Below are 27,158 nucleotides of genomic sequence, written 5' to 3'. Positions count from 1 at the left end.
TGAGATCCATTTTTGAATTATAAATCTGATAATATAAACATTGATTAAAAGAGTTTGAGTTACTTGGTCTGATAAAAGTTAACTTAAGAAAGGAATAATATTTGTCTTTGTTTTATTTCAGAGATCATAAGTAATTATGGATCATTCCATAATTGATGGAATCATTCATTCAACAAGCATGAAGGAAACTAAGAGAAAATACCCATAGCTGAGAGACAGAGTGTCTTGTTTGTGGCCAGTAGTTCCAGGAGTATCATTGTGTTAGGGAGTAAGGTTTAAGACTGGAAAGTAAGACCTAGCTGTGAAAGGTTGAATATTAAACAGAACATTTTTCATTTGATCCTGGAGTCTGCAGGATGTATTTACTACCTATGAATTGACCTTAGAACAGGTACTTCTGTACACTCTATTAACTCAGCTAACACTAGCCAAAATTTCTTGGATTTAGCTTCAAACCACTCCTCAGTATCTGTAAGATCTCTGGATTTGAAAGCATGGCAAATGTCTTTAGACTATGCTTCTATTACTTCATGCTGGTGTAACTTTGAGCCAATCATTTAAGTTTTCTACACTTCATTTTCCTTGCCTGTTAAATCTGGAGATTGGTTTTATGGCTGCTAAAGTCCTTCTTTTCTAGCTTTAAATCTACAATTTTATATTGTATCACATTGTAATCTTCTGGATGGGTTCTAAATAGATGATCCATCAATGTCTTCATATAATTTGTTTCTGCTGTGTTTCACTTTCAAAACTTTATATAATTTCATTCATTTAGCACATATTAATTGTATAAACAGAACTATACTAATTAGAGTTATAACATATTATTTAAAGAGGCATGAGAAATAAAGAACTCTCTTTGAAGCAGTGGAGAAACAGAATTGCAACAGATATCTCTGAGACTCTGTATAAGTCACTTATCCTTCACTGCTTTATAGATAGCTCTTTAAGAATAACATTTCAGAACACCTGCTTTCTTGCTTGGGTAGAGGTAGTTTTCTCACCTGGAAATCCCTTATAAAAATTAATCAAAACATACAAAGATATTGATCGAATACATAGAATCTTGATATATAAAACATGTTTTCTGAACTCAAGGAGTTTAATATCCTGTTGTCAGGTCAACAAGTACCTTTTAAACATTCAGTATGTGCTTTGGGGAGTCAAGAATATATATATATATATATATATATATATATATATATATATATGGAATACTATTTTAGAACTGGAAGCTAGTTTAGAGGAAGATGGCTAGTTCTAAAGTTAGTTAGATGGTACTTTAGATAAAGTACTGGACCTAGACTTAAACTCTGCACTGCCTGAGTTCACATCTGAATTTTGATGCTTTCTAGATTTATGATCCTGGGTAAATTGTTTATTCTATTCCTTCCTCAGTCCCTTTATTTGAAAAGTAGAGATAATTATAATTGCTGCCTAGTGTTATGAGGACCAAATGAGATTATATTTGCAAAACACTTTGTAAACCTTAAAGCATTATATATATGCTAGCTATTACTAAGTATTTAGAAATTCCAAATTTTTGGTAATAATGGCAAATCCATGAACATTTTATATGTTATAATTTATTTTCATGTATTTTCTAGATGTTCTATGAATTTGTTTATTTAATAATAAAATGGGGGAAATAATTATCACTGCTTCATGTTTTAGCATTTAGTTTTGAAAAAAGTGGATAATGTTTTCCAGAATGTGTTTTTATATTAAATTTAAAAATTTCAGTTAATGAATTGCTTACATAATATTATTGGAAATTAGATATGAGGTTACTATTTCCTTTAGAAATTGTTAAATTTCTGATTTTATGATTTAAAAATTATTTCTAAAACCATTTCCAATATTTTAAACTAAAAGAATAAATTTTTAAAGTTTTTTTTTCAAATTCCAGACTTTTTTATATGCTGATTGACTTTAAGGACACATATAATCAAATAATGCAATAGTACAAGAACATGAATTTTAAAAAAGAGAGAGAGACTTAAGTTGTTAGAGAAAGGACTTCAGCTGTCACTAGTACCATTTTCCAAGTATTTCAATTCCATTGATAGAAATTCCAAGGATCTAATTGATCAGTACTATATGGAACTATATAATTGCCACTCTATTGCAAATACCTGGAATTGCAAATGCAAAGGTCCATGGGAGAAAGTAGCGATTTCTGGAGAATATATTCTTTCTGTTTAATAAAATGATAGTTGATGACAAATATCTTAATTGGAAGTTGAGAAACAAAGTTATCAATTATCTAAAAACTAGTGAACAGTTTCACTTTTCAAGCAGGGAGAAAAAAGGAAATTTTTCTAGTTCTAGTAATTGGATGGTAAGGTGGTACAGCGACTAGAGAACTGGCCTGGAATTAGGAAGACAAGTTCAAATCCAGCCTCTGGTACTTAATAGGTAACATAGAGAAAATCACTTGACTACTATCTGTCTCAGTTTTCTCAGGTGCAACAGAAGGATAATAATAAAATCAACCATCAAGAGCTTTTGTGAAGATCAAAAAAGATAATATTTGTAAATAGGTACTAGGTAAATAGGTACTAGAGTACCTAGCATATTTAATAAATGCTTATTCCTTTCCATTCCTATTCACTTAGGTCACCTGCTTCCACTCATTGTATATGTCTCCATTTTCCTTTTGTGTCATCTGTACTTTTATTTATTCAGAGGTTTGAGGGTATTTCATGATTATGAATAAGCATTATCAAAAAATATCAGTATTGAAAAGATTAACCTTTGTTTGAGAGAATTTGCAGTCATTAGAAACTAATATGCAGTTTCCCAAAGATAATGTAGTTGTTCCTCTTTTCCCCTCTGACAATAATACAGTTCATAAAAAGTTGAAATACTGAAATAAAACAACATTACTGGAGAAGTTTATTTCATAACTGAATGGGTGTTGTTTCAGAGAAACTGAGACCTGAGAAAGATTTTAGTTTAGAAAGGCCAAGGTCTCCTACTGCATCTGGGGCATATATCTTGCCAGTGGACCCCAATGCTTCAGGAGGATAGAGGGAGACTAATGTCTCTGCTCATCTCTGCCTGATTTGAATCCAATTCACTTGCAATTCAAGATGTTTATTGGTCATTTTTGAGAACAAAGGACAAACAACAGCAAGAATTGTAATAGAATGCTGTTTTGTAATACATTTGTGTTAGCCTGTATGTACTGCTATTCTTAGCTTGGGGTTTTTATTTGATACAAAAATAAGAGACATTATAGACTTTGCCACTGAGACATATTGAGATATGATAAAAACAAGATATTAACAATAATTTGAATCATCAAAAAGAGGTGTAGTCTATCTCTGAATATAATGCTTTCCCTTCCATTGGACATCTTCAAATATAATGATAGAGCACCAGAGCTAGAAGAGTCTCCAGAAACCTTTGAATCCATCCCCACATTTTTGCTGACAAGGTAATTGAAGTGTAGAATGTTATTTACCCAGAATCAAAGTTATTAAATAGTATAGAGATAATTCACATGAATAAAATTTCTTTGAGTTCCTTAATAATTTCTAAGAATATAAAGTGATCCTGAGAACCAATAGTTTGAGAACTGAGGCATTATACCATGCTTTATCTGGAAGTTGGGTTACCTGTCAAATGTATTACATAAAGAATTGTTAGGTAGGTTTGGATCAAGTTTAGTGGCCCCTGGTGTTCTTAAATCTGAAATTCTATGCATCTTTCTTTCCATTATCTTTTTTCAAATACTTATATTTTTCTAAATTCACCAAAAAATGGGGCAATGATGAAACAGATTGTTTTCTCTGTTGTGTAACATCAGTAATTTTTAGAGTTGGGGGTGATACAGTAAAAGAGCTAAGGTTTGTAAACTGTTTTCATTTTGGTCCTATCATTTAGCATTTGTATATCCATAGTTAAATCACTGAGACACTTTGGCAACCAATTTTGCCATTTGTAAAATAAAAGAATTAAACTATCAATCAGTCAATAAGCATTTATCACGTGAGAATAAAATTAATTTTATTTAATTATATTTATGTATATTTGTCTCCCAATAGAATTTTTTTTTTAAGGACTAAAACTATTTCTGGTGTTATGCCACAGTTCTTCTATATATATATATATATATATATATATATATATATATATATATATATATTTAACTTTCCAAACTTTCAAATCCCTTTCAATCTATTTAAAAAAAAATGTTTTTTTTTATTATTTCTTCCCTTCTCTCCCTTCTTCTCCACAAGACTGCTATAGGCAGCCAGAGACAGCGATAGGGAGAAAGATTTTTCAAACTTATTGATGTTTTCTTTTTTTTTTTTTTTTAAATTTTTTTTATTATAATAACTTTTTATTGACATAATCCATGCCAGGGTAATTTTTTTTACAACATTATCCCTTGCACTCACTTCTGTTCCGATTTTTCCCTCCCACCCTCCACCCCCTCCCCTAGATGGCAAGCAGTCCTATATATATTGAATATGTTGTAGTATATCCTAGATACAATATATGTGTGCAGAACCAAACAGTTTTCTTGTTACATAGGGAGAATTGGATTCAGAAGGTAAAAATAACTCAGGAAGAAAAACAAAAATGCAAACAGTTTACATTCATTTCCCAGTGTTTTTTTCTTTGGGTGTAGCTGCTTCCGTCCATCATTGATCAATTGAATGAATTAGGTCTCTTTGTCGAAGAAATTCACTTCCTTCAGAATACATCCTCATACAGTATCATTTTTGATGTTTATAATGATCTCTTGGTTTTGCTCATTTCACTTAGCATCAGTTCATGTAAGTCTCTCCAAGCCTCTCTGTATTCATCCTGCTGGTCATTTCTTTTTTTTTTTTTTTTTTTTTATTTAATAGCCTTTTATTTACAGGATATGTACATGGGTAACTTTACAGCATTAACAATTGCCAAACCTCTTGTTCCAATTTTTCACCTCTTACCCCCACCCCTCCCTAGGTGGCAGGATGACCAGTAGATGTTAAATATATTAAAATATAACTTAGATACACAATAAGTATACATGACCAAAACGTTATTTTGCTGTACAAAAGAATCAGACTCTGAAATATTGTACAATTAGCTTGTGAAGGAAATCAAAAATGCAGGTGTGCATAAATATAGGGATTGGAATTCAATGTAATGGTTTTCAGTCATCTCCCAGAGTTCTTTTCTGGGCATAGCTAGTTCAGTTCATTACTGCTCCATTAGAAATGATTTGGTTGATCTCGATTGCTGAGGATGGCCTGGTCCATCAGAACTGGTCATCATATAGTATTGTTGTTGAAGTATATAATGATCTCCTGGTCCTGCTCATTTCACTCAGCATCAGTTCGTGTAAGTCTCTCCAGGCCTTTCTGAAATTATCCTGTTGGTCATTTCTTACAGAAAAATAATATTCCATAACATTCATATACCACAATTTACCCAACCATTCTCCAATTAATGGGCATCCATTCATTTTCCAGCTTCTAGCCACTACAAACAGGGCTGCCACAAAAATTTTGGCACATACAGGTCCCTTTCCCTTCTTTAGTATCTCCTTGGGGTATAAGCCCAGTAGTAGCACTGCTAGGTCAAAGGGTATGCACAGTTTTGGTAACTTTTGGGGCATAATTCCAGATTGCTCTCCAGAATGGTTGGATGCGTTCACAACTCCACCAACAATGTTTCAGTGTCCCAGTTTTCCCGCATCCCCTTCAACAATCGTCATTATTTTTTTCCTGTCATCTTATTCTTGATATTTTCTAAGCCTGCAACACAGGCTGAATTCTTATTTCTTACAAGCTTGCTAACTTTTAACATAGACACACACAGACACACTCGGAGCTCCGTTTTACTAAGCACAGTTACAACGTTGTTCAACCAACAAAACAGACAGACAAGTCACACAGAACATAGAACACACAGTTACAACATTAAACAAACATATAACACATACCCAGAGGATATTTTCCAACGTCCCAGAAAATACCCGCCTCAGAACTTTTAAACTCGTCGGTATTTATTCTGAGACCACAGGTTGCTAGCAACAGACCAGACCAGAACCAGAATAATCAGAACCAGAACCAGAACCAGATGGTACCCTAAAAGATACCCAGACAGACTTACTCTCCCAAATGCCGAATCGATTTCGTTATCCACTGTAGGCCAGACAGGCTGAAGAACCGCTTCCTTTTCCCTGGAGGCTCTGGAGTTATCCAGAGTGCTGATCTTTTCTCAAGGAAAAGACCCAGATCCTGAGCCTTCTCAAGCCTAGGTGGAGACCAAGAGGTCTCTAACCTCTAATCCAGGACTCAGTTTCCCTTATCTTGGTGGGACCTCCAAAATATAATGCCAGAGAAACTGAGGCAGGAGAGAGATTAGAGAGCTTTTTAATATTTTATTAATTGAAAGTATAATTGACTGGACAGGACTCTCATCTCAAATTATCCAGTTAGACAGAGATAAAGATAAATTGGACCAAGGAATCCATGTTGGTCCCAGGGCTGGAGGAGACTGTCATCTCAAAGAATCCAGCATCTAGCATATAGCCTCCAGCAACGAATAGAAGAAACCCAACTTCTTAAATACCTTTTAGAAACAAAGAAGGGGTAAGAAGCACCGGAAAACTTCTGTCAGGATGGGGAGAGACCATAAATCCTAAAAACCCAGAGACAGGATGTCTGAATACACAGAGGTAAAGATATCAGTGAGGTATCTTGGAATATTTTAGAGGGATATTGTAAATTCTTGAGGACAGAAAGAGTCAGGAGGTCTACTCTCTTGTTTATCTTGTTTGCATTAACAATTTACAACCCTAGAGCAAATAGTCCTCAATCTTAATGGGCCAGAGTGGGATTTTACAGTTTAGGGAATTGAGACAGAACAGTTAAGAAAACTGAGACAAGGGAAACTAGTACAGGGAAACTGAGTCAGAACAGTTAAAGAGAACTGTGGCATAACATTGGTTTTTCTTTTTGATGTGTACTTTGAAATAATCTTATTCTTCAGGAAGAAGCCAATCTGGCTATTATTAGGCATAACCAAATTCCATTCTATCCTTTTTCTATAGAGTGATGTAAGTATGGATACTATGAGAAAGTCACTTTGGCAGATATGTCAAGGAAACTGTAGAGTAATTAGAGACTTGAGGCATGTCTCAGGAATGCAGATGAAGAGTGATGATTGTGTATAGAAAGGGGAGACTTTTTTGTCTCCCAATAAAATACCTACTTTTTGAGGATAAGGACTGTTTACAACATTTTATCTTTGTATTCTCATTACCTATGCCAGTGCTTGTAGATGGTGGTTAATAATTGCTTGTTGGTTGATTAGTCATTAAAAAAATTAACAATGAGATAGGGAATACATCTGTGATTTAACTGATAGAAATAAGTTGACAACTTGCATGCCATTCATGGTGTTACTTAGAGCATTGAAAGGATTGATTGATTTGCTTAGGATCACAAAGATAATATTGCCAAAAGCAAAATTTTCCCTTAAGTTTTTCTTATTCCAAGGACAATTCTATATCCAGTTAGAAAAGTTAGGGTAGAATTGTAATACAGCAATTTGTTGGATGTTTCTAAAATGTCTAAGAAAAATCCTTGAAGCCAATTTACTAGCAACTTTGGGATACTTTTAGTAGAATAATTTAATGTCTGCCTGTCTCCTTTTGTGAGGAGAGAAAAAAATTGTCTTTGTCCACATGGTAGCTTAATAGTAAATTAAGTTTCTAATTGATAAATACCTCCAAATAGTTGATTTCAAATTTCAAAGTTCAGCTGCCAGCATATATACTCAAGATTTCTAATATTGTATACAACAGTGGGTGGGGGAGTTTACCAAGAAGACATTTTTATGTGGCCCACATTTGCTGTCTATGAATAGCTCCTAGAAGAAAGTACGGGAGATTCATGGGTAGTTATTTGAAAGCTAAATTAGACAACTTATGGAATATGATTCTTCCCCAAGATTATTTTTGATAACTATCACATGTGATGCCAAATGAGAAGACAGAAAGTGCCAACAATGTTTTACATTATGTTGAGATGCACATGTCATAATGGTGGGTGTAATTTACGTTACTGCACAGATATAATTGATAAACTTTGTGTTAGCCACAGGAGCTGGATTGAAGGGAAGGTCTTTTTGTATTCAGTGCATTTACTTATGGGATTAAGCAAGACCAGGTAAGTTTTGGTTTTCCCACCATTAACCTAGAGTAGACTTAATATTTCAATCTTTTGGAGTTACCTTTAATAAAGAAATTAAAATATTAAACTTTCTTCATTTTGCAACATAGCTTTTTTCCACTCAAAGTTTACTTACTTGTTAGGGAAAAAAAGGGTATCCTGTCATTTTTTAATTTTTGAATTAGGTTTAGAAAACTTTTTGCTAACTTTTCCAAAGAGCTAGCAAATAGTGCAAGCAAGACTATATTGTCTTTAATATGAATTTTGGATTCTAGCAGGCTATGTCAAATGAGTGAATTTTGGATTCTAATAAACTATATCAAATGAGATAATGTAAATAAATTGCTTTGCATATTGTAAAGCACTGTTTAAACATCATAGAATTATGAGGTTTTATTATTGCACATGAATTAAATTTCAATAAATTTCAGCATCTTAAATAATGTGTAACCATTTTAAAAGAAATTATCCTACTTGGATATCAGTGAAGTACTTTAATCTTTTATGATTCATTTTAGTCTGCAGAGGTCTGACCAAAAGTACTCCAAGGACTTAGAAATTTCTGGTAGTTCTAAAACTCTATGATGTTATCTATCTGTTTCTGCTCTCTAATTATAAATAGCTTATTAATGGGTGCATATTAACATTATCAGTCAAGTAAATGACTTCTTTGAATACTGCTAGTCTAAAATAATTTTAGAATGCTGAGTTTTAATATACATCTCAGAAGGTGTGTGATTTTTTTCTTCCTCTTGAAATCGTTTTCTTGTGATCTTTTCTTGACTTTGATAATCGTTAACTTTCTCCTTCATTCCCCTTATCCCCCACTCCACTGAATAATTTTGAAGCTCAACAAACATATTGTAAATATTCACATAGTAAATGCCTAATACATTTTGATTCAGAGTCAGTATTCATCAAAATAGGAGCAGGAGGATGAACTGCTGTTACTGTAATTTACTTAAAACTCATCATAAGTTATCTAGTAATCTTTGTAGCAGTACATATAGGTTCTAAACTCCTTGAGAATAAACTTGTAGCACTTTCTGTGGTGGTCTCAAGGATCATAGAGGACCGCTAGTATAGAATCTAATTTCAGAGATATGGAAGCTAAAGTCTAAGTGACTTGCCTAAAGCCATACAGCTGGTGATCCAGGATTAGAACATAGGTCCTCTGAATCCAAATCTAATCACCATTTGACAGTAGTTGTCATTTATGTGGTTGTTTTATAGTAGAAAGATTACACAATTTTGGAATCAAAGGCTTTATCTTAAAATAATACCAGCTCTACTTTTAGCTTCTTGCTACTGGGGTCATAGCTAGACAGCCTGATTTCTGTGGATCTCAGTTTCCTAACCTTTAAAATTTGTAGATTAGACTACATGATCTCCAAGACTCTTCCTAGCTATCATTCTTATTTTTTTTTAAGTTTCACTAATTTTTTATATTATAATTTACATATAAATTATATACATACATAATAAAATACTTGTATCAGTGGAAAAGAATTGAGCAAAAAACTAAAAATATGTCAAATACATCTGAAAATAGAGGCATTCTTTTATACAGTACCTCCTTTTAATTTTGAGGTGGTTTTCTTACAGTTATATTTTTTTTCCTTCCATCCTCTAGCCATTAGAAAATAAAAAAGAACAAATTTCCTGTAACAAATATTAAAACAAAATAAATTCCTTTAGATATAATATATGCATGTATGTTATTCAGCCATTCAGTCATGTCTGATTTTTCATGACTGTTTATGGCATTTTCTTGGTAAACATAGTGTAGTTTAACATGTCCTTCTCCAAATGTATGCTTATATAAATTTATTTCTGAATTATATACATGCACATGTGTATTTGTGTATATATCTTTTTATATACACATATGTATATATACATACACATACATCTCTTTCTTTCTCTGTTTCCACTTATTTCTCTGTCTCTGTCTCTCTTTGCCTGTTTCTCTTTGTCTGTTTATCTGTGGGTCTGTTTCTTTCCCTCAGTAGTTGCTATGCCCCCAAACTTTGTGCCTATATATATTGTTATCCTCAAAACATGTATCAGATTTGTAAATACAGAATTCACAGAATCTGTCTTGTCTAGCAAGTTTATTAGCAGTTAGAAGGTCTCTTCTCTAATAACAGTTTCTTACAGATAGCAAGTAAAATCCAGAAGGGTTTTCAAATTGTCCCCTTATCCTTGTTAATAAGGGAGCAAATTAGATCCTTGGGCAGGACTAAAAATAAGAACCACTCTGAACTTTTGAAGAATTCATCTAAGAAGACCTGAAGACCACAGTAAGCTTATGATGTACATAGTGAATCAAAAAATAAAATAAAACTGAAATTCAGAAAGTTTGTAACTTATCCAGGATTATATTATTAAAGAAGAATCAGAGTTTTTAAAATGCTTAGTAATGTTTGATGCTCTTATGTGATCTTTTGTGATGTCCTGAGCTGTTAGTGCATCTGTTGTCTAATTGTTATTTCTATAGTTACATATATATGTTGCATGTACGTGGTGTTGTCTATCCTAATAGACTGTAAGTTTCTTGAAAGTATTGTTTTATTTTTTATCAGCAGTTCTTGGCTCAGTGCTTGGAAATTAATCAATCAATTAGTTTTTAATAAATGTCTTTTACATGCCAGTTTTACGAAACAGACAAAATCAAAATTATCTCCTTTCCAAAGGAATAAGATTATAAAGTGGGAGAGAAAATGGACACATACAATAAAGAAGATGTGAAATTATCTATCTTGAGATTGGTAGGAAGATACTAATAGGTAGAAGGCCTCATGCAGAAAGTAAGGCTTGAATGAAATTTGGAATTCTGAGATTCATATTTGAGCTGGGAAAGGAGATCTTTTAGGCATAGACAGTGCAAAAACATGGTGGTGGAAAAATGAAAGTGGTAGTTGGGTAATAAGATCATATATAAATAGAGTGTCTCCAATAAATAAGACTATAAGGAGAAGATGGTATAGGTTTTGAGCAACTTTTATTGTTAAACAAAAGAGTTTGTTTGAAATAGAGTTAGTAGGGAATCACTTTTGCTCATGTAGTTTATATAGACAAACTAATGTTTTAAGAAAATCTTTTCAACCCTGAATAGAGGATGAGAAAAGGAAAATTTGAATAGAGAGGTTTGGGAAAATAGAAATAATTAGAAGTGGTTTTTTTAATAGTCTAGGTGAGACACAATGAGGGCAAAAACTCAGGTTGTGACTATGAGTGCAGAGACAGGTAAATGAGAACAAGGAGTCATGGATGACACCAACTTTGCATACCTGGATGACTATGCTTTAGTGTAAATGGGAAAACAATAACAATTGCCTTTCCAGGCATTTATTAAATCAAATTAGATATTTGTAAAGAAGGTAGCATTGTGACTGACACACAGCAAGCACTTAATAGGTTTCTTTCCTTTTTCCCTCCTTTCCTTACTTGTCTTCACCCTAACTTTCCCCTACTATCTTAACAATAGGAAGCTCTAGGACTGGAAAATGATATGACTCATATAGATTAATAAAATATCATTGGTTTTGTTTTTAGAGAGTGGACTGATTCTCTGAGAAATTACAAGAATTTTTTCCACTTGTACAGCTATTCCATGTTAGAAGCAATATTCATTCCCAGATCTTCTTAATTCTATGGCCAACCTATTGTATATAATTTTACCAAGCTGCCTCTCTTTATAGGATATCAAGTACAGCATCCCTAAGAAAATAACAATTTTCAGGCATTGATCCTTAAATTTTACATCATTGTGATGGTGGCTATGAAAGCAATTATATAAGAACTGGGAAGTAAAATTACAAGTCAAATTTCAACGATTATTATTAGTTGCTGTGAAACAGAATTGAGGATTTAAAAATGATTCAAGCAATGTTGAGGTATGTGGTGTAGCTTCAATTTATTAAAGCATCTATAATAGAAAAATGTCTTCCAACAAAACAAACAAACAAAAAACTTTGAAGGATTAGTTCAAAGAAAAAACTATATGTTTGCTATGATAACAAATAGGCAACTATTTAATAGGTAATCAGTGTTCATAAATACACTGAGACTTTAATTGGGTAAATTTTGATCAAAACTTCTTTTTTATTTAATAAATGGAAAGGATTTAAAAAAAAAAAAAACTAACTTCCAAAATTTATTGAACGTTAAACATCATTAACTGTAATATTTATTAAATCTTCTAGCCAATGTTGTTTTAAAGTATGTCTACAGGAGAAGATAATGATAAGAATGGAATTTGAGTGTCTACTTTAAGAGGGAAAAAAATAAACCTCATAGATATATGATTTTTAAGCCAAAGTTTTTATTGCAAACCTCTTGCTGTCCCTGAACTGAATAGTATTTCACTAATAACTATATTGCATCTCAGTTGGATTTTATAAAGAGAATTTATAGACAAAGTAGTATTTATAGATTCTTGTATATGGTACCGATGTTCAGAAATAAGTTAGTCAAATAAGTAAACAAATAAGTTTTAGATGAAAAACCAAAACAAAGTAAAACTGCTTTCCAGAGGCTTACATTTTATCCAGAGAAACAATGGACACACGCACACCCACACACACACACACACACACGCAGACACACAAATACATAAACCCAAAGTATGAGGTATTTGAGAAAAGTCAAATATGTGTGTGTGTGTATGTATGTATGTGTTTGTGTGTGTATATATATAAAAGGATCATGGAAAGTGTCATATAAAACATGACCCTAAAACCAGCTTTGAAAAAAACTAGTGATTCAAAGAGACTGAGATGTGTAGGGACTTTAATTCAATTTGGCAAATGATTGCATATGGATAGTGAAGGATAGAAAAGAGTAGTGACTAAAGTGGTAAAAATAGTCCCCAGGAGTGGAAAACAATGGATTTGGGAGAACATAATTGTAAAAGAATATTATATAAAAGTTCACAACATGAAATAATCATGACAAGATATTCATTACAGGTTATTAAGGTTTGGTTGGTTGTTTTTTTTTGTTGTTGTTGTTGTTCTCAAAGAGGACCAAAATGACATTAATATGTTAGAGTCAAGTTATAGTGTGTCCAGTTGTGACTGATCAGACCAATATGAGCTTAGGAATGCTCTGCCACAGGTTAGACACATTTGGGGTAGCTTTCTCTAATTTTTCATAGCTCACAATTCTTCTGAGGTAATTCAATTCTGCTTGGTTCATCGAGCACAGTACCTTCTCTGATGAGGACACACCATGCTGGGTAGTCCTGTGTCAGGGTCTCCCATATCATAAAGTTAGTGCTAAAGTTCTTAAGAGAGATCTTGAGAGTATTCTTGTATTTTTTTTTTTTTTGGGGGGGGAAGGGGAGTCATTCTGTGAGTGTCTGTCCTATGAGAGTTCTCCATAAAATAATCTTTTTGACAAGCATACATTTGACATTCAATCAATGTGACCAACCCAATAGAGGAAGAAGCCATTACAGAAAAGATACCAAGAACTGGGAGTATGTCATTGACTGATGGGCAAAATCTATGGAGAAATTTAGCAGACTACCCCCTTCCCCCAAAAGAAAAAAGGGTTTGCAGGGAAAGGGGATTGTATCACTGATTGGCAAGCTAACACTAAAAAGAATTTAACATCCTAAAAGAGTTATCTATAACAAGGATAAAGACACCATGAACTGGAAGTCCCTCATGGTGGACTAGTTCAGAAGTAACCTGGTGGAAGAAGCCATTAAAAGGAAGAAGGTATGTGGTGGAGAATACTTCATAACAGGCTAATCTAAGGAAATATAACTTCAGGGATTTGATATCATAATTTGGCTTTCTGATTGGATGTGTAAAGGTGGGGTTTCTAGAGAGTACACCCTCAACTAGGGTGGGACTATAATTGAACCATCCATTTGAACAAAAGATCTGTTTAAGAACAAAAATCTCTCAAGATTTAGATGATCCCATCAATGCCTTTTCCTGCTTGCCTCAAGGAATATTATAATCCTATCAGTTCTTCCACTTTCTCTGCTAATGCTCATCTACCTACCCAGGAACTCATTAGTCATTAAAATTGCAAACCTAAGTGATTGGGAAAATGGAAGTGCTTTTGACAAATATAAGAAAGTTTAAGAGTGAATTTGAGGGGGAAAAAATCATTTTCTCTAAGATTGAGTTGCCCATCCAATGGCAAATGTCAATAGGCAATTGGTGATTGGAATTAGATCTTAGCTAAGGGGCACAGGGTTAAATATGTACATCTTGGAGTGACCTACATAGAGATGACAATTGAACCCATGGACCTGCATGAGATTTCAAAGAAAGAGAGAACTGACAGAGAAGTAAAAGGGATGGGATAGTTCCTTAGGGTACACTTGGTGTTAAGGGATAAAAGACAGATTATAATACAGCAAAGGAAATGAAAAAAAAAGAAGCCAGACATGTAGATAGAGAATCAAGAGGTAGCAATGCATGAAAGAAAATATAGAGAGGAGACCCTACCTGGAAATCTTCATAGGCTCCCTGTCATCTACAAAATAAAGTTCCTTTTCCTTTGTTTAACTTTTCAAGTCTTTCTACAAAGTAGTCCCACCTTACCTTTCTTGTCTTCAGTTATATTACTCCCTTTGAGGTACTCTGCTTTTAGGGCCATCTCCAGTTATACTGATCTATATCTTGCTACTGGACCTAGATGGTTCTGAAAGAGGACATGAGACTGGTCATTTTACAATTTTCCTTTACTCCTTCCGTCACTGGCATGGCACCTCCCTGATGTCAAAGTTCTTTTGGAGAACAAAGGCCAGAGAACAACTTCTATTAATAGAGTTGTCCCACTGGAAACCCAGTTAGAACTGGTCAGCTGGGCACCATAGCTCATTCCATATATACTCTCAGTTTTGTGTCTGTTCTATGCTATACTTTCCCTTAACTCTAACCTTGTAAAAGAATAATCTGTTTACAAAATGTGTTGAGTATTAGTTTCTTGAAATTCATTTATAGCACAGTAAATAAGGCTTTATTACCAAACTAACTATTAAATGAAGATTTGCATATATCTATGCAACATTCATTTTCAGCAAAATCCCTTTTAATATTGGCCATGGTACTGATGCAGTTTGAATACTCTCAATTCCTGGTGGTCAAGAGGTTAAGTGTCAGTAAGAGAGTTGTTAAATATTCCCTTTAAATCGGCCTCAGATTTAGGAGTGAAAGAATTCACTCATTTCAGAATTATTAATTGCAAAATGAAAGTTTGTTGTTGGATAGAAATCAGTTTCTAGTGAAAATGGGGAATTTGGGTGACCAGAATACTCAGCAGGCAGGGTCCTAGCAAAGTGCATGGGCCATCTGCAAAGACCTTAGTTAAGAGGAGCTGTTACATTGGATATCTTGATGGGGGCTGGGATCACCTGAGCTGATCAGACCAGGATTCTTGGTGGGGGCTGGAACAGCCCAAGCTGATCAGATCAGGATTCCTCATTTGAATTAGAATTTAGAATTTCTATGGGAGTTGATCAGCCTCTGAATAGTATTGCTTCTTTTATACTGGGAGGATGGGGCTCTGCCTCAACTCCTTGGAGCCTGGGAAATCCTGATCTCTGAGATCAGAAAAGGGGATACAATCTCTAAGAGTGATAATCTTAAAGGGAATAGTTCACCTCCCCTTTCAGTACCACATCACTTTTGGAAATTTTCCTTTGATTGGATATTGTAATAACAAAAGACAACTGACATTTATGTTATTTAAGTTTTGAAAATAATTTTAAAAATGTATAACTTTTATTTTCAAAATACATACAAAGATAATTTTCAACATTCATCCTTGCAAAACTTTTTATTCCAAATTCTTCTTCCTTTTCTTTCCCTCACTCCCCTCCCCTGGTAGACAAGGTAATCTAATATATGTTAAACATGGGCAATTCTTCCATACATATTTCTATATTTCTCATGCTGCATAAGAAAAATCAGATCAAAAAGAAAAGAAAATAAGGGGAAAAAAGCAAGCAAACAGCGACAAAAAAGGTGAAAATACTATGTTGTGATTCATATTCAATTCTCATAGTCCTCTTTCTGGATGCAACTGACTCTCTCTATCACAAGTCTATTGGAATTGGCCTGAATCACTTCATTGTTGAAAAGAGCCACTTCCATCGAGTTGATCATCATATAATTTTGTGTTTGCTGTGTACAGTGTTCTCTGGTTCTACTCACTTCTTTTAGCATCACTTCATATAAATCTCTCCAGACCTTTCTGAAATCATCCTGCTGATTGTTTCTTATAGAACAATAATATTCCATAATATTCATATATCATAACATATTCAGTCATTCTCCAACTGTTGGGTGTACACTCAGTTTCCATTTCCTTGCCACTACAAAAAGGGCTGCTACAAACATTTTTGCACATGTGGGTCCTTTTCTCTCCTTTATTATCTCTTTGGGATTCAGGCCCAGTATTTAAATTTAAATATATTATTTCATTTAGTTGTTCTAGCAATCCTGAGCATTAGGTACAACAGGTATTATTGTCTTATTTATAGATAAGAAAACTCAGGTTTGGACACCTTAAGGGATAGTGCTTATAATCACATACTTAGCAGAGGCCAGAGTTTGAATTCAAGCTGAGATATCTCCTGACTCTAAACCAAATATTCTGTATGTCCTACCTCTGGAAATTAAAAAGTGAACCATTTAATATTTATGATTCATTTGATATAATCCTATTATTAAAAATCAATAAAAATGAAACATTGTTTGGTAATTGGGGCCATTTAATAAATTATATATAGGATTGCTTCATTCATATCTTCAAAAAGGAAGATAGTTTCTAAGATATGGATGTGAAGAGAAAATTCTTTTGCAATTCTTTTTCATATCTCTTTCCTCAGTTATTTTCCTCTTTTTCACCCTTAGAACCAATGCCACAAATAAAGACTAAACTGTGATATGATTTTCAGTTCTGTGCATTTTTATGATAAAAGTGATTGTTCTATAGCTTGGAAGGAGTTAATTCTACCAACTTAGTTTTAGATAGTCTATTAACTTTCTCTTCGACTCTCACAAAAATACCCTTTAAAATAGGTGACAGAGGTTCTTAATGCCCTACACTAAATTACTTCAGATGTTTACAGCAATAGTCTTCTGACTCACTTTTATAAAAGGCACACACTTGCTATGAAAAATGTCATAGGAACAGCAATACTGTCAAGGAACCATAATTTAATTTTAGTAAAGAAGATTTCCAAATATGTAACACAGCTCTTCATGACTGTCTTGTTTCTATCTCTTTCTTGGTCTATTTTTTCTCCCCTCCTTGTTTCTGGATCTGTTTTTCTATCATGTTCTTTCTCTCTTTGTCTGTCTTTCTCTGGACCTCTGTCTTCTCTGTTGTTCTTTTCTGTCCTTACTTCTCTGTCTCTTTTCTTCTTCTCTCTCTCTTTTTCTCTCTCTCCACAGTGTTTCTCTTTAAATGTTTTCCCTTATTATTATTTTAGCTGAAAAAGAAAAGTTAGAAAACATTGTAGTACTCTCTCCTTAAGCCTTGCTTTAGTTTTTCCTTGTCCTGTGGTGCAATTTGTACAAGACAGGGAGTCTCAAAGGATGTAAATTTTGCTGGTTAATTGCAAAGGGAATTAGAGTAATGAATGCAAATCCCTGAAGAGTGTTCAATCCAATATATCTTGCTTTAACCACTGAGAAAAAATCCAAAGCAAACCCCAAGTGTAGTCGGTCCTATTTAAACTGAGATCCCATGTTTATTTGAACAGAAGCATTATCAAAGACTACTTATATTCATGAGAATCTGCTAAGCACAGTAGAATAGCCCTTAATGAATCATTATTTTTTTTAAAAAAATGTTTAAATGCTTCATTATGTATCATTCCCTTTTTTGAATAGTCCCTATAAAATGGTTTGATCTTTTTATGAGGAACTGATGTTTTATGTTTATTTTCTGCTATATTAACTCAGTAGTTTGTTTTCCATGAATAGAAGACATATAGCATTCTGGCAAAATCATCCTAGGATAAAAACAAAACAAAACAAAACAATAACAACAACAACAAAAAAAACCAAAACCAAAACCAAAAACAATGTTCCCTCTGTTCAGAGCTCTAATGGAGATTTGGAAAATATTCTCCACTGTGTAGTTAATGAAAACAGGTGAGTTACTCATCTGTTTTCTATCAGATTTTACTCATTAGTTTCTATTTTTAAAATTCTTTATATGAAGCATCAATCTAAACAACTCAGATTTGTTTGCTGTTTTAATTTAATCAATGTCAACATAAATATTGACACAGTATTCATTTCCACCAAGTTTTTATCAGAATTTTTTATCCATTCTTATTTTTTTTATATAAGTATAATATATGTACTATTCTTCTAGTTCATATTTGTTATGATTTTACCATCTAACCTCCTTTTAATTTAAAAAGTGAAGCTGATCTTCATGATATTTTAATAGAATTGTCTCATAGTTTTTAATATCAAAATTTATCAAGATATAAAATAATATCTTTTAAATTAATTTTAATAGATGAATATAAGAAAAAATAAATATGGAGAATTTAGATGAAAATGGAATGATTTATGTAGATTATGTAAAATAAAGAAAGTAGAATCAGGAAAATGACACACACAATAATTTCAAAACTATAAATGGAAAGAAGTACAAAAAGTATGAATCTATATTTTTTGTAATGAAAATTGTCGTACTTAGAAGAAAAGACATGGAAATCTGGTTTCTTCTCTTCTTTGCAATGATGGCAGATGACTGTTATGAAATATTTCCTGTGCAATTGATAAATATCTAAGTTTTGATGAGCTATCTTTTTGTTTCTCTCTCTTTTTTATTTTTTGTTACAAGGAAATCCATCAGAGGAAGGGTTATTGAGGGTTGGATTTGGAAATGAAGATTATACTAAAATCAATAAAAATTAAATAAAAATAGAAAGTCAGGGAAAATAACTCAAAGATTTGTTGCAATGCTTTTGTGAAGGAATAATGAAAGGAAAAAAGAACTTTTAAGTGACTAGTTTATGTCAGACATTGTGCAAAGCACTTGACAAATAGTATCTAATTTTATCATTGTAATATCTCTGTGTTTTATTACCACAATTTACAGATAAGGAAACTGAGATGTATAGAAAGTAAGTGACTTCCTCTGGGTTACACAGCTAGTCAATGTCAGAGGCCAGATTTGAATTTTTTTCTTCCTCATTCTAGGTAGAGTCATCAATCTATTGTGACACTTTGTTTATATTTGTCTAAATTATGTATGAAAGGGCAACTAGGTGGCACCTTGAATAGAATCCCTGGTCTGGAATCTGGAAGACTCTCAGACACTTACTGGCTTTGTGACCCTCACAAGTCATTTAATCCTGTTTGCTTTAGTTTTATCATATGTAAAATGAGATAGAGAAGAAAAATGAAAAACCATTCCACTGTTTTTGCCAAGGAAACCATAAATAGGGTCACAATATATCAAACATAACTGAAAACAACCGAGCAACAATAACAAAAAAGATTCAAAAGTACTTTCCAAGTTATAAATCCTTGTGTAAATATTATTTTATATAAATGTTAGTAATTTCCTGTATTTTTTTTTTTTTTTTTGCTGAGGCTATTGGAGTCAAGTGAATTACCCAGGATCACACAGCTAGTAAGTGTTAAGTGTCTGAGGCCAGATTTGAGACTCAGGTTCTCTTGACTTCAGGTCTGGTGCTCTATACACTGTACTACCTAGCTGCCCCAATTTCCTGTATTCTTTCCCCAAGTTTTAGTATCAGTTACATTTAGTTTAGTATCAGTTTAGTATCAGTAACATTTTTCTGATTACATCAGATTCAGTCTCACAAAACTGTATTCATCTTTTTATGTTATTCTTTCTCCTAATTACCATTGGTTTTGGACTTTGTTCTAAAAGTCAATCATTTTCACAATGTCAAGATGTAATGTTTCATTTGTGTGTGTATATGGTTTTGCTAAATGTGTGTTATATCTAATACTTTTTGTTTCTTTTGTTTTTATTTTTATAATTATAATATAATTTCATAAGTATAAAAATACATTTGAACTCTTCTGTGTCCTAATCTGAACCACATTTTCCTCTTTTACCTTTTTTGAGTATTTTCAGGGACTTAAACTAAGATATTGTTTCTTTCAATAATGCATTCTTGATTCATATATGAAAATAATAGATGTGGACTAGATGGCCTTTTAACTCTTAATTTTAAAAATTATTTTTAAAATAATAGCTTTTTCCCAAAAATATATACAAAGATAGTTTTCAATATTCACCTCTGCAAAACCCTGTGTTTCAAATGTTCCTTCCTCCCTCTTCCCTTCCCCACTCCCCCAAAGAGCAAGCAATAGAATATAGGTCAAAATATGTGCAGTTCTTCTAAACATATTTTCACATTTATCACCCTGTTCAAGAAAAACCAGATGAAGAGGTGGGAAATGAAAAAGAAAAAAAAAAAAAAAAAAAAGCAAAAAACCACCACCAACAAAGGTGAAAATACTATGCATGATATCAGTCTCCATAGTTCTCTCTCTGAATGCAAATGGGACTTTGTAAGACAAGTCTATTGGAATTGTCTTGAATAACCTTGTTGTTGAAAACATCCAATTACCACTGATCATCACATAATCTTGTTGTCGCTGTGTACAGTATCTCTCACTTCACTTAGCATCAGTTCAGGTAACTCTCTTTTATTCTGGTTAATTTTCTCTATTCTATTGCATTGAAAATTAAAGTATATGTTGATTTAGTTTGGTGTCTGTCATATTCTTTATTTACGTCTAAACTTCTACAATAGTTATTTGTCCATTGACTACTGTTATTTTCTTCTTATTGTTTTGCTTCTATAAGTAAAAATATTTCAATATCAAGTGACCAAGAGTCCTTTGAAATGATATTTATTATTTTCTCTGAATGAATTACAAAAATGACTGATAATTTCTTTGTTTCTTCCTAAAAACATCTTTCCATTTAGGCATGTGTTTATATCTGTCTATATATCTATGTGTGTACATATATGTGTGAAAATGTATTGTACTATATGCATATATGGATGTATATTTGTGTATAAACATGTGTATATATGCTATATATTTTTATTTTATTTTTTCCCTCTTCCAGTCTTAGCTATAGATAAACATATATATATATATATATATATATATATATATATATATATATATATATAGCTAAGATGTAGATATAGCATGAGACACAAATGTGTGTGTGTATATGTAAAATCATTCTATGCATACTTTTATGAATTCTTTCTTGGCTTATGGATAATATCTTACTACATAAGTCCTCTGCAATTACATTGGCTATTTATGTTAGTAAAAATGACTTAGTCACTCAAACTTGTTTTAATTGTTGTTATTGTATACAATGTTATCTTAGTTTTGCTCATTTTGCTCTTCTTTATGTCACAGAAGTCTAGCCATTTTTTTAAAAGATCATCAAACTTACCATTTCTTATAGATCGATAATATTCAATTATAATCATATAACGAAACTTGTTTAGCCATTCCTCAGTTAATGAACATCACTTTAATTTCCAGTTCTTTGCCACTACAAAGAGAAATAATAATGATGTAAATATCAATATCATAAGATTGTAAATCAACAACAGGAGAACACTTAAAATGAATTTTATTCCACTGTGCCTAATTTTGTAACTCAGGACATGAAATTACCGAATATTGAGACATTGAATATCACACATTTAGTAAATGGCTATCTGAGACATTTTAAACTCATGTTCTCCAAATTCTAAGTCAACTACTATATCTCTATTATGTTATGCTTCCTACAGGGGTTTTCATTAGTAGTAAATCAGCATATCTCAGGAAATATTATTACTTATAGATGATTTAAAACCACTGATTTCTGGAACCTTTTGTTCCCCTTTCCAGAATTCTGCCTTTGTCATTGAAGAAGCTCAAGGGAATTATTTTCTCAGGACCAAGGACTATTTTAAAAAAGTGGGTTCCCTGATTTTTCAGACTCAAACTAGTGGCCAGCTTGCTGGCAATGAACTGTTTTGTATTTTTCAAAACTGGTCCTTAAAAGCAGATATACAGTTTAGCTGTAATCATATTCCAAACTTTGTTATTAGTAAGCTAAACTCACACTTCTTTGCAGATTCAAAGTGGGTGATACTTCTGTTTACATCATTTCCTTTATACTGTTAGTTTGTTTATATTGATTGTTTAAAGCACTTAGGTTGAAACTTTAAAAAAAATAATATTTTTCCAACTACATATAAAGATAAATTTTAATATCTTTTTTAAAATTTTAACTTCCCAGTGTTCTTTCTCTTTTACTTAACTCTCCCATCCCTGAGACAGCTGTATCCTGTATTACTTCTTTTTCTTTTATCCTTCTAATTTTTTGGTTTGAGTCTGGGTATTCCTGAGACACTTTCAGTGTTTTGAAATATATACATGTTTTGAAAATAATACAACATTTTTATATCCCTCATAAGTAAAAGTTTTTTGGGGTATCCTAAAAATGTTTGAATATAATGAAATCATAAGGTGAAAAACTAAAGATCCATTTGTTTAAAATGTGCTGGGAACCAATTCAAAAATAATTCTTCAGATTAGTAACTAATTGTTTACTATTTCTGCTGGTGCCTCTATCATCCCTCCCTTTCTCATTCCCTCTGTCCTCATCCCTAATTCCTTCTCTTCTATTTCCTTTCCCCCTATACTCACTTTATGCATACATATATAACATACTCTATACACTATTTTTCATAAATGTAAATGTATAGTATTACAATATGTTGTTTCATAATACAGAGAATATATAAGATATCACATGGAATATTTTCATATATGTGAATACTATTAAATATGATAATAGATTTAGAGCTGGAACCATAATCAAACTAAACCTTTATTTTACAAATTAGGAAATTAGGATTGATTAGCTAAATACATTAAGAAATATCAAAATATATATACATGAATAATGAAAATGCCTTGTAGAAAACTGAAACTTTATTGTTTTTAAACCATTTCTAAAAATCACTTATCTTATTTTGATTTTTAATTTCCCCCTCCATATTTACTATCAGGTTATATACAATTTAGATTATTCATTTCATTTATTTTTTTACTAAGTTGAATAACATGGGTTAATTTTCAGTGAATTCATTTTCTTGAATATGTCCCTTGTTTCCCTAAAGTATTTCTGTTTAATTCTATCCTGCAAAGAAGTAAATTAAAGTGATAAATTAATGTAGCATTTTTAAATTTTTATGATTAAAAGGGGAAAATTTATTACAGATTTAATGTCAAGGTCTCCCACATTAATCACTGCTCCTTTGGCTTATTTGTCAAATACTGCTTGTAAAATTTCACTCATGCTATAACCTCCTCTTGAATATACACATCTTGTATGTATGCTTTCATTGTGATTTATTTGTAAAACACAAAATCCGGTTTTATGTTAAGTAGGTGGGTTGCTGATCTACCAGAATGCCATTCTGCTACAAGGCTTTATGAATTGTTTATAAGTGCCAAACTGGACAATGGAAGCTTTATAGCAACTGCCTAATTAACTATAACAATTCTTGTTAAAATCTGATAAGGAGCTGTACTATATAATGAATGCAAAGTATTCATCCTCTTTCATTCCCATTTTGCAACTCCCAATCTCATTCTTAGTTACTGTTGGGTGAAAAGTCTCTCAATTACTTGTCATTTCTTTTCATGTTGCAGATTGAAAATGTCGATGTCTGCCTTAGCTTTCTAGCAGCCAGAGGAGTAAATGTACAAGGTCTATCTGCTGAAGGTAAGAAAGCTTTGCTGTCATTGGCAATGGTAGAATGATTTGGTGAAATATAAGTTTGTTTTATACATGCAAATTAAAAATAATTGAAATTTTATAGAACAAATAGCATTATAATGATAGGATCAAATGGGTGGGCCATATGGGAAGACAGAATTCATTGGAAGAGGCTGATTTTGGGAAAGAATGAAAGCAAAAGTAAGAGGGGGCAGAAGATGAAATGGATAAATGATATTATAGAAGCAACAATAAGAGCTTACACAGACTTTGGGAGATAGTGGAGAATAGAAGACTCTAGTATTATATAGTCCTTCAAATTATAAAAAGTCACAAATGACTAAATGACTTAACAGGAACAAAGGAATTAGCAACAAGCATTTATTAAACACTTAGTATGTAGCAGTGACACCGTTAGAACAATATTAAGGGGTGGCTGGGCTAAATTCTCTATGTGAGGGAGTATGGAAGGAAAATCATTAAATATGAATTTGGGATTGTATTAATTTAGAGCAGAGAATGAAACCAGGGAATTGTGTATAGTAGAAGGCTTAGATGATATGAAAGCAAAAGGTGAAAATGGATCAATATGGAGACTAGGAGTATTTACCTTTATCCATCCATTTATCTATGCATCCAACCATCTTTTAATCAATTATGAAAATATGCCAGAAATTTTTATTGGTTCTGGGTATGCAATGAAACAATCTTTGTCTTCAAAGAGCTTATACTCTCTTTAAGGACACAAAGTATATGCATGTAATCATTTAAAAAATAAATCCAAATTAAAATACACAATAAAATTCCAAAGTAAATAGACAATTATTACTATATGTCCCAAAAGTTTTAGTTCAATTTTAAATTTTAATGATTTCTTTTGGGATACATTATAGAAAAGGAATAGGGAAGGTATTAGTATCTGGTTAATATCAGAAAAGTCTTCTTAGCAAGTAGTGCTGTGTTGAGCATTAAAGGAAGAATTCTAAGAAACATAGATGAGAAGAGAAACAAGAGATGAGAAGGACATCAGAGAAAGATGTCCTTCAAAAGACATGATGTCAGAATTAGAATCTTATAAAAGAGGGAAAGAAAGTAGGTAAGTTTCATTAAATACAGAGTACATGGAGGGAAGTAATGGATAATTATCCAAGGAGAGTACTTTGTAACTGATGAGGGACTTAAAATGCTAAAAGAGTTTGTGTTTTATCCATGTGATAGCTATAGCATGTACTGAATAGGAGAGTGACATGGTCAGATCGTACTTCAATAATATCACTTTGGTAGTTATGTAAAAGATAGGTTGTTCCCCTGCATGGTTCTCATGTAGGGAAGAGATCCCCCTTTTTAGTGTTCATTGGTTTTGTTTCTTGGCAGGAAAGGATCTTCTTGTATAATGAGAATTTTTAATCCATGGTCCTTGAACTGCCTTCCTCTCAGACCCTGGACTTTTTTGTGAAAAGAATATTTTAATAAATTCATTTCATTATAATTAGTTTACCTTATAATTCTATCAATCTCATTTTATGCACTTAGAAACGCTGTTTTGAGAAGGGATTCATTGATTGCACCATATTGCTAATGACTCGTAAGAATTTAATAATCTATGCTTTCTACAACATGTAGATAGAGCCATTACATGTAATGATAAACACTATTACAACAATGATGACAGCTGTAAAACTGAATTTATCTATTGCTCTTTCTGCCCCTGGCAGACACTATTAGGGTGAATAATCTGTAACAAGAGGGCTCCCCATCATTCTAAGTTTATTAGAATAATACAAAGTGACAGATTTGGGGGATCCAAGAAGGAAGTTCACCCTGACAAGAGGATTAGGGAAACCTTTGTGGAAGTTTCATTTCTGTTTGAATTAATTTACTAGGTAAGTAAATAGAGGAAGGACATAAAAGACAAAGCAAAAAAGATTTCAACAAAAGCAAGGGCATCAGAAAGAATGGGCAGTATACGATGAACATTCACTTTCTTTCTGTTCCTTAAACACAATATATAGCACCCATAATATATAATTTTCCTGGATGCTCCATCCTTTAAGTTTAGCCAGCCCATCTGAGTCTCCAGGGTGACCAATACTTCTCTAAAATTTCTTTTTCTGCACAGATTTTCCCCAATTTCTGAGATGTGTTCCCTCTTCACTTCACCTATGGGAATTCCTAATTTCCTTCCCATTTTAGCTCAAATATCACCTTCTCCATGAAACTTTTCCAGTTCTTAACTACTTGTGCATTAGCCTGTTCCAGTTCTTAACTACTTTTTTTTTTCATTTCTTAACTACTTGTACATTAGCCTGTTCCACTGACTTCTCAATCAATTTTCTCATGTTTTTTATATTGAAATGCAAACTTTAAAATGTTTATGTATGTACAAAACAGGGACAAGAAAGTCTGAAATATGAGGCACATATTATGGTATGCACAAATCATATATAGGAGTCTATAACATATTACATATGTCCTATTAATATATGACATAATATAAAGTATATTTATGTAAATGTATAGATACATACACATATTTTAGGCTGCTAGGTTGGACAATGGCCTGGAGTCAGAAACACCTGAGTTGAAATCTGGCTTCAGAATTTCTTAGCTGTTTGTCCCTAGATAAGTCACTTAATTTGTTTGCCTTTATTCTTTATTTGTAAAATGAACTGGAGAGGGATATGACAAACCATCCTAGTATCTTTGCCATGAAAACCCAAAATACAAAAAGTCAGGCATTACTGAAAGAACTGAAGGACAACAAGACATATATTGCATATAAAAATATAACATTATATAATAAAATATGTAATAAAAGAAAATATATTCTATATATTACAGCATCTAACTGTGTGTATAATGTTAATTTCTTTGGGAAAAGGGATGGATATATTTTTATATACTTATTAAATGCTTATTGATTGCTTGAATACCAAGAGTTAGCATCCATTAAATGTTTGCTATGTGCCAGACTCTGCACTAATTGCTCCTCACAACCACCCTGGCAGGTAGATACTAATAGATATTAATATTATTCTCATTTTATAGATGAGGAAATTGAGACAGAGATTAAGTGACTTAAGCTGGGTCATACAACTGTTTGAGACTGAATTTAAACCAAGAGCTTATTGAATTCATTTTCAGTTCTCTATTTACTCTGGCAGCTATCACACAGCTGCTTAATGA

At 32.4% G+C, this 27,158-nt stretch overlaps 1 protein-coding gene across 14 annotated transcripts in view; it reads left to right on the top strand.

The window, feature by feature from the left end:
• The window catches only part of NAV3 (neuron navigator 3), a 1,064,916-nt gene that overhangs the window by 741,177 nt on the left and 296,581 nt on the right, over nt 1-27,158 (top strand). For all 14 annotated transcript variants that reach the window (XM_031938355.1, XM_031938352.1, XM_031938354.1 and 11 more), the window contains one exon: nt 23,906-23,978. In XM_031938355.1, the coding sequence (XP_031794215.1) occupies nt 23,906-23,978 (73 nt within the window). The remainder of the gene's footprint in view (nt 1-23,905; nt 23,979-27,158) is intronic.

Source organism: Sarcophilus harrisii, chromosome 5 (genome assembly GCF_902635505.1).
Source record: "Sarcophilus harrisii chromosome 5, mSarHar1.11, whole genome shotgun sequence".
Classification (NCBI taxonomy): Eukaryota; Metazoa; Chordata; class Mammalia; order Dasyuromorphia; family Dasyuridae; genus Sarcophilus; species Sarcophilus harrisii.
Note: the sequence above shows the minus strand (reverse complement) of the source record. Positions and strands in the feature narration are given on the sequence as shown.